The 17,174-nt window shown below is 56.6% G+C and overlaps 1 protein-coding gene across 10 annotated transcripts; it reads left to right on the forward strand.

Moving 5' to 3' along the window:
• Positions 1-285: 285 nt before the first annotated feature.
• Positions 286-14,762, forward strand: Tmc6 (transmembrane channel like 6). 10 transcript variants are annotated; one of them, XM_021640261.2, is made up of 20 exons: positions 286-431; positions 2,628-2,766; positions 2,865-2,983; positions 3,129-3,224; positions 3,543-3,704; positions 5,169-5,274; positions 5,396-5,492; positions 5,589-5,846; positions 6,433-6,623; positions 7,090-7,234; positions 7,549-7,704; positions 7,892-8,043; positions 8,137-8,316; positions 10,272-10,367; positions 10,525-10,600; positions 11,626-11,759; positions 11,849-12,025; positions 12,121-12,199; positions 13,268-13,335; positions 14,447-14,762. In XM_021640261.2, the coding sequence occupies exons 2-20, from the start codon at positions 2,711-2,713 to the stop codon at positions 14,547-14,549; spliced, it is 2,451 nt and encodes an 816-aa protein (XP_021495936.1). In that variant the 5' UTR covers positions 286-431; positions 2,628-2,710; the 3' UTR covers positions 14,550-14,762. The 10 variants fall into 10 exon arrangements, with proteins under 10 accessions (XP_021495936.1, XP_021495921.1, XP_021495974.1 ...); XM_021640246.2 differs by lacking the exon at positions 286-431 and adding an exon at positions 1,190-1,348; XM_021640299.2 differs by lacking the exon at positions 286-431 and adding an exon at positions 1,190-1,348 and having other exon boundaries at positions 2,868-2,983.
• The last annotated feature ends 2,412 nt before the right edge of the window (positions 14,763-17,174 follow it).

Below are 17,174 nucleotides of genomic sequence, written 5' to 3' on the forward strand. Positions count from 1 at the left end.
CTGCAGTCCTGCTCCTGCCAGACCCCTTCCCAGCCTCCTTATCTGTCCTCCTCAGTCGCCCCAGCACTGCCGGCTCTCTAGAACCCTGGAGTACCTTTGCTGTTATTTCAAGACAGGCTCTCGCTATGTAGCCTTGACTGTCTTGGAACTCACTATGAAGACCAGCCTGGCCTTGAACTCTCGATACTCTCCAAAGCTAGGATTAAAGGCCTGTGCGCTGGCTGTGCCTGGCCGGCAGGTTATTTCTGAACTTCCCGCCTTCATTCAGGAACTGCCCTCCCTATTTCTGGGGCCTGGCCAGGGTCTGGCGCCAAGCCCAGCCTAAGTGCTTAGGAAGCGGCTCCGGTCACGTCATTCACGACTAGAGTCATCTTGGCACCAACCCTTCCTCCTTGTTCACCTCTTCTAAGGCCTCATCAGCTCAGCTCAGTGTAAGTGCAAGGAGTCAGCCCTCCAGAGGCTGGGGAGGGCCGGGTCTGCAGGCCAAGACGCCTGGTGCCAAGACTTGGTAAGCCCACCCAGCCACCCAGGAGCAGCTGCGAAGGGCTGTCATCACCCCTCCCCTCCCTGAGCGAGAGGACCCTGTTATCTCAGGCTTCACCACATCCTGTGCCACACGCGTTGCGCATGTGTGTGTGTGTGTTTATCTTTCCCTTCTAGTAGTCATCCTGTCAAATGGGGGAAGGGGCTTCTCAGAACATTCTAGTAGCCTAGGCCCCTGCTCCAGCTGGTGACACCTGCAGGCTGGTGAAACTCAGTTTCCTCATCTGTGAAATTGAAAGGTCACTGACTATGTCTCGGTCAGAGAAAGGCCGGTGACTGGCACAGCGCTTGGGACAATGGCTACCGGAAGCAGCTTAACTCTAGCTTTAAGAACAGACACCACGCCCAGGGCGGAGGGGGCAGAAACTCTATTCCTCAGCCAGAGATCAGGGGCCAGTTAACCGAGGCTGGGAGGAGGGGATTACACAATCCCGCGTGGGAAGGTTTGGGGCTGGTGAGTGACCCCAGGACCTGGGCGGGCATGGAACCGTCCCGTTTTGGGTTGTATACATCCAAATATTCTGACGCACCACCCACTTAGCTCAGACTTGAGGGTGGAGTGCCGGGGTGGAGTCCGAAGCTGGCGGGCACAGGGCAATGTTTTGGATGGGCGGGGCGGGCCGCAGGCGGGCTCAGGTCATGTGACCTTCCGGGCCCGCTGCCACGTGAGCGGGTGGTTGGGGCTACCGCCAGCTGCCAGTCTGGGAACTATCAGAGATCACCCCGAGTACCCCTAATTACTGTCTGATAACTCTCCTGGTGGTGGAGCTGAGGCTGAGGTTCCCCGCGGCGTGTGCGCGCACAGGTGAGCCGCTTAGGGGCGCGGGATTCCTCCAGCTGGGCGCCTGGACCGGGGTCCAGGGTGGCAGCTCCGGTGTGGGAGCGGCTGACGGGTTGGGTGCAGGTTCCTGGAAACCGCCGCTCCCGGCCTCGTCCTATCTGGCTCGGGACGCAGGATGGTGCGCCCCGGAACTGCCCGCCCCTGGACGGCCCCAGGAGGGACTGCAGACCTGGGGCCCAGGCAGATCCGGAGTCCCGGCCCTTAGCCTCGGGAGCACCCCCAGCCCCTTGTGGAGAAGAGGTGTGGGCCGGCCTGTGGCCTCGAGCCTGAGAAGTACTGTGGCCTGGGAGGGGACCCAGGAATTGAGAGGGCACCACCTCTCCTGGCTGCCTTCCATCCGGGCGGGGTCACCTCCGGCCGGCCCCGGGGCTGGCCTCTGCTTGCTTGGGCTCCGCTGCAGCGCAGGCGGGGGCGTGCCGGGTGCTAATCGGGGTTGCGTAGGGGGCTCTCGGTCGTCGGGGGAGCTCCGGAAACCTGCGAGTTCCCTAGGCGAAGGCGGGCAGGGAGGATCGGTGGACAGGGCTGGGCTTGCCTCCTAGGGGCAAACCTTCCGGAGTCAGGTGATTGGTTGCTCTTTCCGCCGCGCACTCACTTAGGGCCTCGGGCCAGGAGGACAATAAGCCCCTAACAACGCTCCGGTTGCAACTGTGCCCGGCCACAGAGCTGGACAAAGGGAGCTTGTGTAAGCTCCGCTTCCTCCTCCAGCCTTCAGCTGCGTTGGAAATGTAGGAAGTCAGTCTCACGAGGACCTTGGGGCACCGAGGCCCGAGTGTTGGGAGTGGGTTTCAGGGAGCCGAATTGTCGACGCTGCTCCGCAGCTCCGGGGGTAGGGCTTTGCGGCTGCACTTCCTGCGAGAGAAAACAGTGGGGTCATAGGGCAGGCGCAGGGAAGTCCTTTGAGCGTCCTGGCCTCTTCTCTAAAACGGATGAAGCTCTTAGGGCCACGCCTGGGAACAACCCTGAAAGGGGTAGTGTTCACAGTCCTCTCCCATTTTCCCAGGGGCAGCGGCATCTAGGAAACCAAAGGGGGAGGGGGGCTGCAGCCGCACCCTTCCTTCCTCATTTCTTCCATCCCCACAGCCAGCCACTGGTGGGAATGCTATTTGGGGCCACCATGGGTTTAGTTGCGGGGAGGGGCAGGGTAGGAATTTCTGTAGTGTGTGTGTGTGTGTGTCTCTGTGTCTTAAGTATGGGCCCCCCGGGATTGGGTACCAGGCACTGAAAGCTGGTTTTGTCCCAACAGATGGGCCGTGTGGGGTTCCATAACCTGTATCCGGTCTCTGAGCTCCCCTAGGTCTGCAAAAGGTCTGAGGGTATACCACAGCCATGACTCAGCCACTGGCTTTAGCCCTGGATGTCCCAGAGACCACAGGGGATGAAGAGTAAGTACCCTGGGGCTGGTGGTCTTGGTTTGTGTCACCCGGCCTTCCGGAAGTGGGAGAGGCGTGGAGCATGGATTCCCACACTCACTCCTCCCTAGTAGCCCGGAGCCCAGCCCCTATGAAGAGAGTGAGGTCCACGACTCCTTCCACCAGCTCATCCAAGAACAGAGCCTTCGGGTGGCTGAGGAGGGGCTGGAGCTAAGGCCCTTGGCTCCGGGTAAGCACCTGACCTGGCCTTCAGGCCTGCACTTCGACCTGGTGTGGGCAGGACATCGGAACACTGCCCTTGGATGGTCCAGGCTCCGGGTGGGCATGGGTGGGCTGGCTGAGACAGGGGTCTGCAGCGTCTCCATCATCTCCAGGCAGAGGTTACCAGACCCTCCCAAGGCCCGAAGGCGGCCCTGTCTACAGCACGGCCACTCTCCGCATCTTGGCTAGCATGCCCAGCCGTACCATTGGTGAGTGGGGCCCTCTGCCCTTGTGCTGCCCTTCACCCCAGCCTGGGTGTCTGAGTGCGCTCCTCTGGGCTCCCAGCCTTCCTGTTGCTGGGCCCTGAAGCCCAGAATATCCTGGGGCCACTCCTACCCTTGCTGGATTCTAAACATGACTGCAGTTGTCACAGGGCTAAAAACAGGCTCTTGGGTTTCTGGTAAAGGGGTTTCCCCCAGTCTCAGGAAGGGCTGAGGGACAGGGAGGCCTGGTGCTGAGAACTTGGCAGAGGGGTGTGAGGCCAGTCCTGTTCCTGCCCTCTTCTACCCTGCCACCTGTTCCCCAAGGTCGGAGCCGTGGTGCCATCATCTCCCAATACTACAACCGCACACTGAGGCTGCGGCGGCGCAGGAACAGCCGGCCCCTGCTGGGGAGTGTGACCCGCTCTGCCCGGCCCAGCCTTCGCCTGTATGACCTGGAACTGGACCCCACGATCCTGGAGGAGGATGGTGAGTGGGTGACCAGCAGCCAGAGAGCCCCTCTCTCCAGCTGCCTGAGGGCTGCCCAGCTGTGGGCCCCCTCTAGAGGAGCCCTGCATATCAAACCAGAGTGGCACAGGTCTGCAGGGCAGGCACACCGCCGCCCTCAATCCCTCACTCAGTGCCTCTCTCCTACGCTGGTCGGTGGAGCCAGTCATGGTGTAGCTCTTCCTGCTGGGTGAGACAAACACGAGCTGAGTGGAAGGGCGAGCAGGAGACTGAAGGGCAGGTACAAGCGCTAGAGAGCACACTGGGAGAGCAGCCCAGCCTGCTGCTCCAGGGTGACTTCCTGGAGAAAGTGACCAAGGCTCTCAGGCTGGAGCAACAGGGGTGAGCCCAAGGCTCCTGGTGATGGGCACGAGCGGGTTGGAGTGGCTTGGCTTCTGAATTCAGTTGACTGTTCCCGTGTCTTCTTTCACTCAGCCACCTGGCCGGGTCCAGCTTCTGGAAGGCCTGCTCTCCCGTGCTCCTTCCTCCTCTCCCCACAACTTCCCTATCTGTGGTGGACCCAGTGGACTTCCAGTACTAGGCAAATGCTCTGTCAAGGGCCTGGAGACAGGGTCACGGCCTGCTCAGGCTGGCCTGGACCTCTGGTCCTCCTGCCTCTGCAGATTATTTATCTGTAATTTGGGAGTTAAGACACTAACCCCACCCTCATGAGGTGGTCCTAAAGATGAAGGTGGGGTCTGCCTTTATTTGTGGGGCCGGAAATGTGGTAACAGTTTCTCTTCCTGTTGCTGTGATGAATGCCCTGCTAAAAGCAACAAAGGGACACAGGTCTTACGGTGGCTTACAGTACTAATGACAGTCCAGTGTGCCAGTGTGGTGGGCCTTAAAGCCGCTGGTCCTGTGGCATCCACAGTGACGGAGAATGGATGGTTGCTGGGGGCTCTTCCTACCCCCCAGGATTCCCCGTCCAGTGTTATGACGGGTCTTCCCACATTGATTAAAATAATCAACATGATCCCTCACAGGCCTGCCCAGGGATTAGATTCTGTCAAGTTGACAACAGTAGCATCACGGCTGACCTGTTGCTTTGCACATCTGTGGTGACAGGACTAGGATCTCTAGGATGAGGGAGAACGCCACTGGTTCCTGACCCTCTTTATGCTGAGCTCTAGGGTTACCTAGGTCAGGTGCCCCGAGAAGTGTGGTGTGGGTGGGTGGCTGCCCTGACCCCCCCCCGGGCCTCAAGGATGTCAGGGTCTGCTGGGGCCTGGGGAAGGGGCTCCTGGGCTTCATAGAAGAGTGAGGGGAGGGGGCTGTTGGAGGACGGTCTGGACCGTTAGCCTGGGTCTGGCTTTGACTGTAAGGGCAGAGGAGAACCATGTGGGTGGCTCTCTGAGGGCCGGGCAGGGCTGGTGGCTGTCAGAGCCCTGGTCAGTGTACAGCAGGAAGGATGCTGGCACTGAGGCACTTTCTTCCTCTGGGCAGAGAAGCGGAGCCTGCTGGTGAAGGAGCTTCAGGGCCTGTCGGCGGCCCAGAGGGACCATGTGATCCGGAACATGCCCCTGAGCCTGGGTGAGAAGCGCTGGCTGCGGTGAGTTGCTCCATGGCCTCAGTTGGCCTTCCTGCGTCCTGGGTGGGTGAGGGCATCAGGGACGGCCACATTCCTCTATGCTTCAGGCTTTTATGTTCTAGACATTGTCTCTGTTCCCCAGAGAGAAAAGTTGGAGCCCAAAGGGAAAGCGGAGGGGCCAGCAGGGCCCACATGGGGCCTTGTCCTGCTGCAGCTGGCTCAGATACACCTGCATACTGGTAGGGGCTCCAAGTCGTGAGCTCACCTGCTGGGGATGTGGGTGCCTGGGGTTGAGGACACCCCACCCTAAGGCTGTCCTTCATCTGTCCCTGCAGGCTCTGCACAGCCTGGGGCTGTCGCTGCTCTCAGGCCTGTATGCTGCCAGGCCGTGGCGCTATGCTCTGAAGCAGATCGGTGGCCAGTTTGGCTCCAGCGTCCTCTCCTACTTCCTCTTCCTCAAGACCCTGTTGGCCTTCAACACACTGATGTTGCTACCTCTGCTGGCCTTCCTCGTGGGTGTGCAGGCTGCCTTCCCACCTGACCCGTCAGGCCCCGTCCCTGCCTTCTCTGGTCTGGAACTCCTCACAGGCGGGGTGAGGCCTTCAGCTCCTGCCTTGGCTGTCTGTGCCTGTCTCATCCCAGTTTCCCTAGTGGGCTCCTGCTTGTTCCTAGGTGTCCCTGGGGATGGCTTTCCCTTCTTCTGGAGGCCTGAGAATGGGCTAGGGCAGTGATTCTTAACCTGTGGGTCACAACACCCCGTTTTGGGCTTGCGTATCGAATATCCTGTGAAGCAGATATTTACATTATGATTCATAACAGTTGTAAGATTACAGTTACTGGGCTGGAGAGATGGCTCAGAGGTTAAGAGCACTGTCTGCTCTTCCAGAGGTCCTGAGTTCAATTCCCAGCAACCACATTGTGGCTCACAACCATCTATAGTGAGATCTGGTGCCCTCTTCTGGCCTGCAGGTGTACATGCAGACAGAATACTGTATACATAATAAATAAATCTTTTTAAAAAATTATAGCTAAGAAGTAGCAATGAAATAATTTTATGGTTGGGGGTCACCACACCATGAGGAACTGTCTTAATGGGTCCCAGCATTAGGAAAGTTGAGAACCGCTGGGCTGGGGGAGGAGAGGAAGGAGGACCCCTGACTCCATTCTTTCTCCTGACAGGGCCGGTTCACACACACGGTCATGTACTATGGCTACTACAGTAACGCCACGCTGAGCCAGTTGTGTGCCTCCCCGAGAGAAGGGGCCCCGTGCAGTCCCAGGCTGGGCAGCCTGCCCTATAGCATGCCGCTGGCATACCTGTTCACCGTGGGGGCTGCCTTCTTCTTCATCTGCATTATTCTGGTATACAGGTAAGCTCAGCAGGGAGCACGTTCTTCCGTCCGCTGGGCCTCCGTCTGTCCAGCGCCTTGTCTGCCCACCCACCTCTCCGTCCCCTCATATCTGCCTGCCCATGTTCCCATTGAGCCATCTGTCTGCCCACCCACCCACTTGCCTGTCTACCTGTTTGTCCTGATTAGTCTTCTGTGCATGTATCTGCTCATTGTTCCGCTCACACCTGTCCATGCATCGATCTCATCAACCTGCCTCTCCATCTGTGCCCCACTTACCCATCTAACCATTCCTGCACCCCCTGTTAGTGTTTCTTCTGCCAGTCTGTCTACCCATCTGGCCATCCACCCTGCCCACTAACCTGCTTGCAGTCCATTTTTCCATCCGTCTCTCCATTTATCCATCTGTCCATCTACTCACTCATCCACCTATCTGTCTGCCCACCCCTCCATTGTTCACCTCCGGCTTGTCTCTGCTGCTCCCTAGCATGTCCCACTCCTTCGGGGAGAGCTACCGGGTTGGCAGTACCAAGGGCATCCACGCCCTTACTGTCTTCTGCTCCTGGGACTACAAGGTGACTCAGAAGTGGGCCTCCCGTGTCCAGCAGGACAGCATCTGCACTCAGCTGAAGGTAAACTCCCTGCCGCACACATGGCCACCCAGCCTCTGCAGGCCTGGCCTGGATCCTCTTGGGATCAGATGGTCAGATCTGCGTGGTGAGCGTCTGCCGGCTGGTCCTGAGGTTCTGGGCTGTGGTGGTCTTCCCCTCCCAGTGACCGGGAGGTCCAGTGCTCCTGCACCTGTCACTTCTGTGGCATCAGCCCCTGCTCCAGGGACACAAAAGAGCTGGAGTTCCAGCTGCTCCAGTGTGCTGAGGTGTCGGCCAGGAAGAGGAGCTGGCTCTGCTCAGGGACCCCTTTCTGGGGGCCTTTTTCCCCCGTGCAGGAGCTGCTGGCCGAATGGCAGCTGCGGACGCGCCCTCGGAGTACATGCGGGCAGCTGCGACAGGTTGTCGTTCTAGGTCTGGGATGGCTGCTGTGTCTGGGGTCCACGCTGGGCTGTGCAGTGGCTGTCCTCACCTTCTCAGAGGTCATGGTTCAGGTAAGGCAAGGGACCCCATAGCCCCATGGTTCTCACACTCCTCCTCGCTTCCTGGGTGGCTGGGACCAAGGCCTGGGGCGAGCCGTGCTCCAGGAATGGTGTGACCTTCCGTGCCCCTCCCACGGGATGGCCACAGTGAATGTGTCTCAGTAAACCTTTTCTGACTGTACCCTCTGTGTTCTCATAGAGACCTGCTGCTGGCAGCCAGGGGGTGGAGCTACTGGCCCTGCCCCTGGTGGTCAGTGTCCTCAACCTGGGTGCCTCCTACCTGTTCCGTGGTCTGGCTGCCCTGGAGCAGCATGACTCCCCTGTGTTGGAGGTGTACATGGCCATCTGCAGGTGTGTGGCTGGGAGCATGGGCTGCTGGGTAGGGCTCCTGGCCGTGTCTGTTGTCTGGTGTCCCCTGAGCCACCAGGACCTCTTCCTGTACAGGAACCTCATCCTGAAGATGGCCATCCTGGGTGTGCTCTGCTACCACTGGCTGGGCCGCAGGGTGGAAGCCCTGCAGGGCCGTTGCTGGGAGGACTTCGTGGGCCAGGAACTGTACCGCTTCATGGTCGTGGACTTCATCTTCGCGCTTTTGGACTCCCTTTTCGGCGAGTTGGTATGGAGGTGAGGAGGCTTCTCCTGGCTTTCCCTCCAGTCGTCTGGGCTCCTGGTACCCACCTAGGTCAGTCAGGAAGGGACAGGTGGGGTAGGGTTGGGGTGTGCTGGGCTACTCCTGCCAGCCTGTGAGAGCTTCTTAGATGGGGGGAGACAGGATTCGGGTAGTTTCGGATTGGAAAGTTGATTCAGTGTTGCTCATAGGCAGAGGAAGAGAGAGGAGGGGATGTCTTTAAAGTGTTATGGGTGGGTCCTGTGGGTGGTAGTTCTTTGAAGCCTTCTGTGTTTTCTATGAGATTACATGGGTTTAATGACAGTTGAACAGTAAGATATTATTTTTTAAACTTTTTTTTTCTTTTTGGCTTTGGAGATAGAGTTTCTCTATGTAGCCTTGGCTGTCCTTGCTTTGTAGATGAGGCTGGCCTTGAACTCACAGAGGTCTGCCTGCCTCTGGCTCCCAAGTACTGGGATTAAAGGTGTACCTCACCACGCCCGGCTTCAAACTTTTCTTATACATTTTTTTTTTTAATTGGGTGTGTTTTTGTGTATGTGTGTGCGCACATGTGTGCTGTGAATGTGGAGCTCAGTGGTCTAAGTGGGTCCTGGGGATTGAACTCAGGTCATTAGGTTTGGCACACCTTTGAGCCATTTTACCGACTCCCCCCCACATTTGAGGTCAATCTTGATGAGTTGCCTAACCTCACCTTAAACTTCCGGTCCTCCTGCCGCATCAAGATTCTGAATAGCTGAGATTGCAGACCTATGCCACCTAACCCAGAAGTCCTTTTCTGTTAGTTTGTTTTTCAAGACAGGGTTTTTCCGTGTAGCCCTGGTGTTCTGGAACTCACTGTGTAAACCAAGATGGCCTCAAACTCACAGAGACCAACCTGGACTCACTTTGTAGACCAGACTGGCCTCAAAGATCCACCCGCCTCTGCCTTCCAGAGTGCTGGGATTACAGGTGTGCACCACCACGCCTGGCTTTTTTTTTCCTCTCAGTTTTTCAAGGCATCATTTCTCAAGGTGTAGTTTTTCAAGGTGTAGCCTTGGCTGTCATGACTCACTTTGTAGACCAGGCTGTCAAACTCAAAATGATCCCCCTGCCTTTGCCTCTCTAAGTGCTGGGATTAAATGCATGCGTGCACCAACAACATTCCCAGCTGTTTTGAGACAGACAATGTAATCCCAGCTGGCCTGGAACTCCCTACACAGACCAAGCTGGCCTCGAACACACAGAAACCTGCTTGCCTTTGCCTCCCGAATGCTGCTGAGACTAGAGGCGTGTGCCACCATGCCCTGCACCTCTTGGTTTCTTGACACATGATCTCACCATGAAGTATAGGCTGGCCCTGGCCTCCTGAGTGCTGGGAAAAAGTAAGGTTTTTATTATTATTATTATTATTATTATTATTTTTTTTTTTTTTTGAGACAGAATCCTGGCTGCCCTGGGGCTCACTATGTAGTCCTGGCTTGCCTTACTCTCATAATCCTGCTGTCTCAGCTTTCTGAGTGCCGGCATTTCCTTGCTCATTCCGTTTGTATTTTATCATTTATTTGCAGTGTGTGTGCTGGTGATGGTGGAGACTGTAAGAGGGAGTCAGATAGCCCTTCACAACCCACAGCTGGAGTTACAAGCAATTTTGAGCTACCTTGATGAGGGTGTTGGGAATTGAACTCAGGTCGTTTGGAAGGACAGCTGGTGCTCTTAAGCACTGAGCTGCCTCTGCAGCCCCTCCGGGCCGATTCTCTTCTTGTTTTGTTCTGTCTTAAGGCAGTACAGCCCTTGATGCTGTGTTGAGCTTGGTGTCTCTTACAGGACAGGCTCAGAGGCCTGTCTGCAGCGACAGCCCCCAGGCCCAGGTGGGGGCCCACCGTCTCTCCTGACACTTGCTGGGTGCCAGCTTGCAATGGTGCTGTGGGGATGAGGGTCTCCCTGCTCATTTCTCAGGGGCTCCTCTGTCCAGGCTCATCTCAGAGAAGAAGCTCAGGAGGAGGCAGAAGCCCGAGTTTGACATTGCGAGGAATGTTCTGGACCTGATTTATGGGCAGACACTGACGTGGTGAGGGTTTCCCATCTGCTTCCCTCTGGCCGCCAGCCAGTACCTTTAGCCTCTGGGCCACAGCTGCCTTCTTTTGGTTCTGGGTGGGAGAGGGGTGTGGCTGGGTGACTCTCAGGGTTGGGAGAATGCTCACTGGCCCTGCCTCTGCCCTCCCCAGGCTGGGCGTCCTGTTCTCACCGCTCCTGCCCGCAGTGCAGATTCTCAGGCTGCTCCTCCTCTTCCATGTCAAGAAGGTAACAAGAGCTACGCAGTGGCGGTGGTGGCGCACACCTTCAATCCCGGCAGCCGGGAGGCGGAGGCAGGCAGTCTCTGAGTTCAAGGCCAGCCTGGTCTACATAGCAAGTTCCAGGGCAGTCAAGGCTACTGAGGGTGGGCTTACTGCCTTGGGGCCCTCCCTGATATTCCTGTTTTAGGTAGGCTGGAGACATTGGCTGCTTCTCACATCTCTTGGGAGTGACTCTGGCTCTCTCTCAGTTGGTGTGCTCAGGGCCTGATGGCCAGGACCTTTATTTACTGTGGCTCTGGGCCCACCTCTGGTCCTCCCTCAGCTCTACACTGGGTTGGGGCGGGGGTGTAGTCACTGGGCTGATGACGTGTGGGAATCATAGGTCGAGAGTGGCATGGCTCAGCCAATGCAGTTCAAAGGAACTGAGAGGACCAGTTCCTTTGCCCCGGCTTGCTGCCTTTTATTGCCTCCTGTGGAGGAAGCTCTTAGCTCAGCTGGCTCTTTCTGGACTCTGTTCCAGCTTCTCCCAGAGTCTTTTCACCATAGGTGTTGGTACCCGCTAGGGTGAGGGGAGCCCGGTCTCTGTCCTGTCCTGGGTTCTGGCTTGGGGCCTGGCTGCAGGCTCAGCTCTTGCCTGCCTGCCCCTTTCGTCCTTCTTTGTGTTGTATTTATTGCTGCTGTCACCAGGGGCCTGACAGATGGAGTGTAAGGGGAAAAGGAGTTAATTTTGGCTCACGTAGAGGGTGCAGTCCATCATGAAGGGGCAGGCACGGCAGCAGGAGAAAGAGGCATCCTCAGTCAGGAAGCGGAGAGCAGCGCTGGTGCTCAGCTCCCTCTCTGCTTTTTCTGTAGCTCAGGACCCCATCTGGTGGGATGGTGGTGCCCAGAGGTTTGCCTACCGGCTGGTGCTGGACCCTGTCAAGTTGATAAACACTGTTAACCATACTTTTAGAGCACCAGTGTGGTGGAAGGGAGCTTGGGGGCAGGGCGTGGTGGTCTTGGCAGAGTGCAAATCATTGCTTTTGTCCCCAGGCGAGCCTGATGGCTAACTGCCAGGCGCCTCGACGACATTGGATGGCCTCACACATGAGCACCGTCTTCCTCACCCTGCTCTGCTTCCCGTCATTCCTGGGTGCAGCTGTTTTCCTCTGCTATGCCGTCTGGCAGTGAGTGGAGGCCTGTTCTCCAGGTTGGGGTTACGCACCTTGTCCTGGCTGAGAGTGGGACTTACGGTTCCGGTCCCTCTCTTCTCCAGGGTGAGGCCCTCAAGCACCTGTGGCCCCTTCCGGACTCTGAATACCATGTACGAGGCAGGCACAGTCTGGGTGCGTCGCCTGGAGCGTGCCGGCCCTGGGGCCTCCTGGCTGCCCTGGCTGCACCGCTTCCTGGTGGAGAACACGTTCTTCCTTTTTCTGGTGTCGGCCCTGCTGCTGTGAGTTCTGCAGGTGGCGGGGGTGGCCTGAGGTGGTGCCCCGTGCTTTCCCTGGCCCTGCCGTCGGCCTCAAGCTTGAGCCTCCATCTCCTCAGGGCTGTCATCTACCTCAACATCCAGGTGGTGAAAGGCCAACGCAAGGTCATCTGCCTGCTCAAGGAACAGATCCGGAATGTGAGTGGTAGCCTGTGCGTTTTCTGGGTCCACTCATCTGTGCACCTCGCTGTGGGCTTCCCTGTGTTCCATCTATTGTTTTTGGAGATAAGCGTTTCACTCTAGCCCAGGCTAGCCTGTTAGATTTTTGATCCACATCTTATGCGGTGCTATTGCGTCAGGGGCCTCCTGTATGCTAGGCAAGCACTGTCTTGTACCAGCCAAGCTACATTTTCAACCTGCTTTTCATTTTTAACTGTGTGTGGAGTTGGTTCTCCCACTTCTTTATGGGTTCTGGGGAGCTTTTCTGTGGATCCATCTGACAGCCCTGGTCTTTGACATAGGGCCTTACTTTGTAGCTCAGGCTCACCTTAATCTCAAAGTGATCCTCTTGTCTCAGCTGCTTGAGTACTAGAGTTAGCGTGAGACAACTTCTGTGTGACTGGGATTACGCAGAGAGCAAGCATGAAGTGGCCAGGCCTTCCTGGCCTGCTGCCTGGTTTTGTGTGGGACACACTGTGGGCTCAGACTGTAAAGTGCTAGGTGTCGCTCGGGGCCTGTGTGCAGACATAGGCAGTCTGTCTGTCAGAAGGGTCAGGACTGAAAACATTAAGGTGATAGTGTATACCTGTAATCCCAGCAACACTTGGGGGCTGGTCCAGGGTCATCCTCAGTTACATGATGAAACCCTTTCTCAAGGGAGAAAGAGCGGGTGTAGTAGAGGAGGGATAGACTTGTCTGGGGCAGAGACAGAGCTAGTTTGAAATTGGATTTGGCTGGCTCATAGGCCTTCACAGTGAGGAAGGCCTATGATTCCATCCTTACCTGATTACTAGGCTTAGATCCACAAGTATGTTCATGTCTGAGTTTCTCTTTCCCTTTTTTTTTTTTTTTTTTGAGACATGGGCCTCACATGTAGCTTTGGCTAGCCTAGAATTTGGTAGAGACCAGGCTATCCTCACAGAGATCCTCCTGCCTCTGCCTCCTCACTGGAATCAAAGATGTGGGCCCAAGCCCCTCTTGGCGTTGCACTGGGGTGGAGGGATGGACAGCTTCTGTCTGCTCATGCTTGTGCTTTGGCCTTTCTAGGAGGGAGAGGACAAGATCTTCCTGATCAACAAGCTTCACTCTGTTTATGAAGAGGAGGGAAGGAGCAGGTGATGGTGGAGGCCTCTGTGAAGGGGCTGGGGAGGAAGGAGGGTGGGTGGAAAGAGGCACTCTCGTTTCAATGGTGCTCCCTTAGTGAGGCACCGCTGGGCTCCAGGAGTCAGCTTCTGGCTTGCCTCACCCTCTGCTTCAGTGTCTGTCACCTCAGTTAAAGCTGGGGTGGTGGCTTGCCGAGATGCAGGGTTTGCAGTCAAGACAGCCTGGGCAGGATGAAGAGCCACATTCAGGCACCACTGAGGCAGGCCAGCTTTATTTTTTTATTTAAACACTTAAGAAAAATTGTGTGTATGGGTGGTGTTTTGCTTGTGTGTCTGTCTGTGCAGCACGTGTGCTTGTGGAGGTCAGAGGGCACTGGGTCCCCTGGAACTGGAGTTATGCTGCTGTGTGGGTGCTTCGAATTGAAGCAGGGTTCTCTGAAGAGCAACAAGTGCCCTTAAGTTCTGAGCCCTCTCTCCATTCCCACAGACCAGTTTTACAACCTTGACAACAGAAGATTCTCTCTGCTAAGTGGCGCACAACCACCAGGTTACAGTGCACGCGCGCGCGCACACACACACACACACACACACACGTGCAGGTCCAAACCCTCCCAACCCCCCCAGCAAGCTGAGGCTTGTCCCCTCAGGTCATGTCTGCAGGTCCCCTCTGCAGATCACAGTGAGGGCGATGCCCTGCACTGAACGCATCTCAGAACATCCAGTTCTTGGGTTCTGCTACCTGGCCAGGGACACAAGGGCAGGTGCCCTTGTAGACTGCAGTTGTGGGGGTCTTGACTCCCATCTGATCCTCACAGCTGGTGTATGTACTGTGCTCCTTTAGCCCATACTGAGGACAGGTGTTTACTGAGGCCCAGAAGGCTGCCGATATCCCAAAGCTGTGGACCACGGAGTGGCTGGTGTATGTGGCCCAGCAGCTCTCCCAAGCCCCTGGAACGTCCTCCCTGGTGGTCTTCACGCTACTCTGCCAGCTTGGTCTTCATTCACCGCGCCGTGGGCCCTGACATGTATTATCTGGGACTCAGTGTGTCCGCTGAGCCACCAGCCAAGTAGGTTGCAGGGGCTTTGATGTTGGTTGGGTCACCTTGATTTTCCTTTTTGGCAGGTGTGGCAGAACCCAGGAGGGTACCATACCACCTGCCCTGCCTGTGGATGGAGGGAACAGAAAGGAGCCTTGCACCGCCACTCAGGACATGGCAGTGGAGTGACTTTACATGGGGGGGGGGGCGCCCTCCACTCGCTTTTTTTATTTTTTTGATCTACACAGCCCTAGCTGTTTTTAACTATGTAGACCAGGCTGGCCCTGAACCCATATTCACCTGCCTCTGCCTCCCAGGTGCAAGAACCAAAGGCTTGCGATATTCTGCCTGGCTTTCCCTTCCCCAACTTTGTATTATTCTGATTAAATGGGTTTTGCAACACTGGTTTGTGTTTTGGGACGAGCTTGTGAGCCACCCCTGCCAGGTGCTTGGTGTTTGGTGCTACTCAGCCTTCCATGGGAAGCTTGGGCTAAAAGGAGGCTTGCCCTCTGCTGTGGCCACATTCTCCTGAGCAGGATGAGAGGTCTATCAGTGGTGATGCTGTGTGGACAAAAGAGGGCACATTTAGGGAAGGACTCACAAGAGATGACGTGACACTTGGGGTGAGAAGCAGCGCGGTGGAGGGGCTGCTGTTGGATGGTGTTGGGTGAGATGCCCCGTGTGGGCTGAGCCTCAGGAGCTTCACGGAAACCCTAACCAGCCACAGCACCCTCCAGGTCTGGACGGCCTTCACCAGCTGCACTTGTCGGCAAGTCACCCTGAGCTGCGGCACGCCAGCAGGGCCGGCCCCACCCTTCCCCATTTGCTAGTGGGGACGGAGCCCCTGCTGGTCCTGTGCCACCCGAGGCCATAACAAGCTCCTGTGGCATGAAAAGCTGCTGCCATCACTGTCTCAGCACAAGAATTCCTAAGCCTGCCACAGCTGGCCTGGGCTGGCTAGAGCTCTGTGTCCAGGTTTGAGTACTGGCTACATGCCTGTGGGTACTCCACATTTCTTGACCAGCGTGGGGTCTGCATTAAATGAAGACAACAGTGGTTGACGACTTTACTGTCCTCTGGAGCCCAGTTCTGTCTCACAAGGTTAGGACACACCACTGAAGGGAAAGACAGCCCAGGGTGTGTCATGCGTGGCACCAGCAGCACTGGGTTCTGTGAGCCCAGGCCTGGAGTGCTCCCAACACAAGCTGCTGCAGAGCTGCAGAGGCATGCAGCACCTGCGATGGCCATGCTTTTTGTCTCCTGACCTTGGGCTAGGGCTCCCAGGCTCCTCTGAGTGCTTAGCGCCTCTACTGCAGAGCCACCTCCATCAGTGTTCTGTAGGCATAGGTAGGGAGGGGAGGGAGGGCTAGCTGCCAACTTGGAGAGTACACGGCATTTCACACTGAATACAAAACACTAGCCCCCCACCCCACTTTTGGGGTGGAGTCTTGTGCAGCCCATGTTGGTCATGGATGGCCTTGAAATCCTGATCCTCTTGCCTGCACCTCCCTGATGCTGACATTATAGGCATGCATCACTAGGCCTGTTACCGCCACTTCTTGGCCTTGGCTGAACAAGGGCCTTGAAACCACCTGTACTTGGGGCTACCCCAGAATATCCTGAATGAGTACATCAGCCTAGCACAACAATTCTAGAAGTTTCTGGGTGATTCTAAGAGACCAAGGCAGAGGAATGCTCTGGCTGCCATCTAGCATCATCTGTCACATGCAGACACTTAAGCTGAAGGCTGCTCACAGGATGGGGTTGGCAGGCCTTGGGCCAGGCATACTTCCCTTACTGCCGCCAGGAGACAAGACTGTGAGGATGCCTCTATCAGCGGTGACTCCCTGAGAAGCACTGGCACCCAAGGGAACACCTCACCCTGGCCTTCTGGGTCTCTTTAAAGTACTGTGGCTGCAAAGAAGCTTCCCGGAATACCCCTTGTCTCCAGGGTCTTCCTGCTTCACTCAGCCCCACCAGGCCACAGGAGTTCCCACCGTGTCTTATGCCCTGGTCAGGGGCTTGCCCACCTCTGCTGGCTTCCTCTGCCATCCCACCACCTTGACTGGGGGCCCTGCCTTCTGCCTTCATTGTGCCAGTCTTGTCAGCACAGTGCGGGTAACAAGGCAGGTCCAAACCTCCTGCATCCTGGATCCCTGACATCAGGCCTATTTCATTCAATCCAGTCCCATGAGGCCCTTTCTGCTGGCCCTCATCATTCTGTTCCTTACTGTTAAAATCCAACACAGTCTCAATGGCCAGGGCAGGTGGCATGAAACCTACTGTTCACTCCCTGGATGTCTCCGAGGCAATGGGATGTCGAAAACAGTATTTCACAGATGCAAGACCCTGGCCAGATCCTCTAAGCCACGGCTTTTTGACCCACAGATGCCGAGAACACCTGTGCAAGGCCAGCTGCTAGCCTGGCCTTGCTCTGCTCTTCCGCTGAAGCTCTGGCCAGCAGAGCTAGAGGCTGCTGGAAGGCCAAGGGCAGCTTGACATTCTGAGTCTCATTCTCCATCTGGTCTTTGATTTCCTATGGGGCCAGGGCCCCTCCGGTGATCTCCTTGGCTGAGCTAGCAGCTCCCCTTCTTTCCCAGGGGTTGCCTGTGGTAGGACAGGGCTCATCCTTAGGACATGGTGGCTCAGCATTAGAGGGTGAAAGCTGACCTAGTGTTTTTACGTCCAGTGACACCCACGAGCCCGCCGACAGTTCTGCTGCTTTGTGCATGTTATCAGCATGTTTTTAGGGGAGAGATCAATGAAGCACACACTCGGGAAGCACACTATTGCCTTGTCTGAGTTGGGGTCTTG

This window comes from Meriones unguiculatus, chromosome 7, assembly GCF_030254825.1.
Source record: "Meriones unguiculatus strain TT.TT164.6M chromosome 7, Bangor_MerUng_6.1, whole genome shotgun sequence".
In the NCBI taxonomy this organism is placed as follows: Eukaryota; Metazoa; Chordata; class Mammalia; order Rodentia; family Muridae; genus Meriones; species Meriones unguiculatus.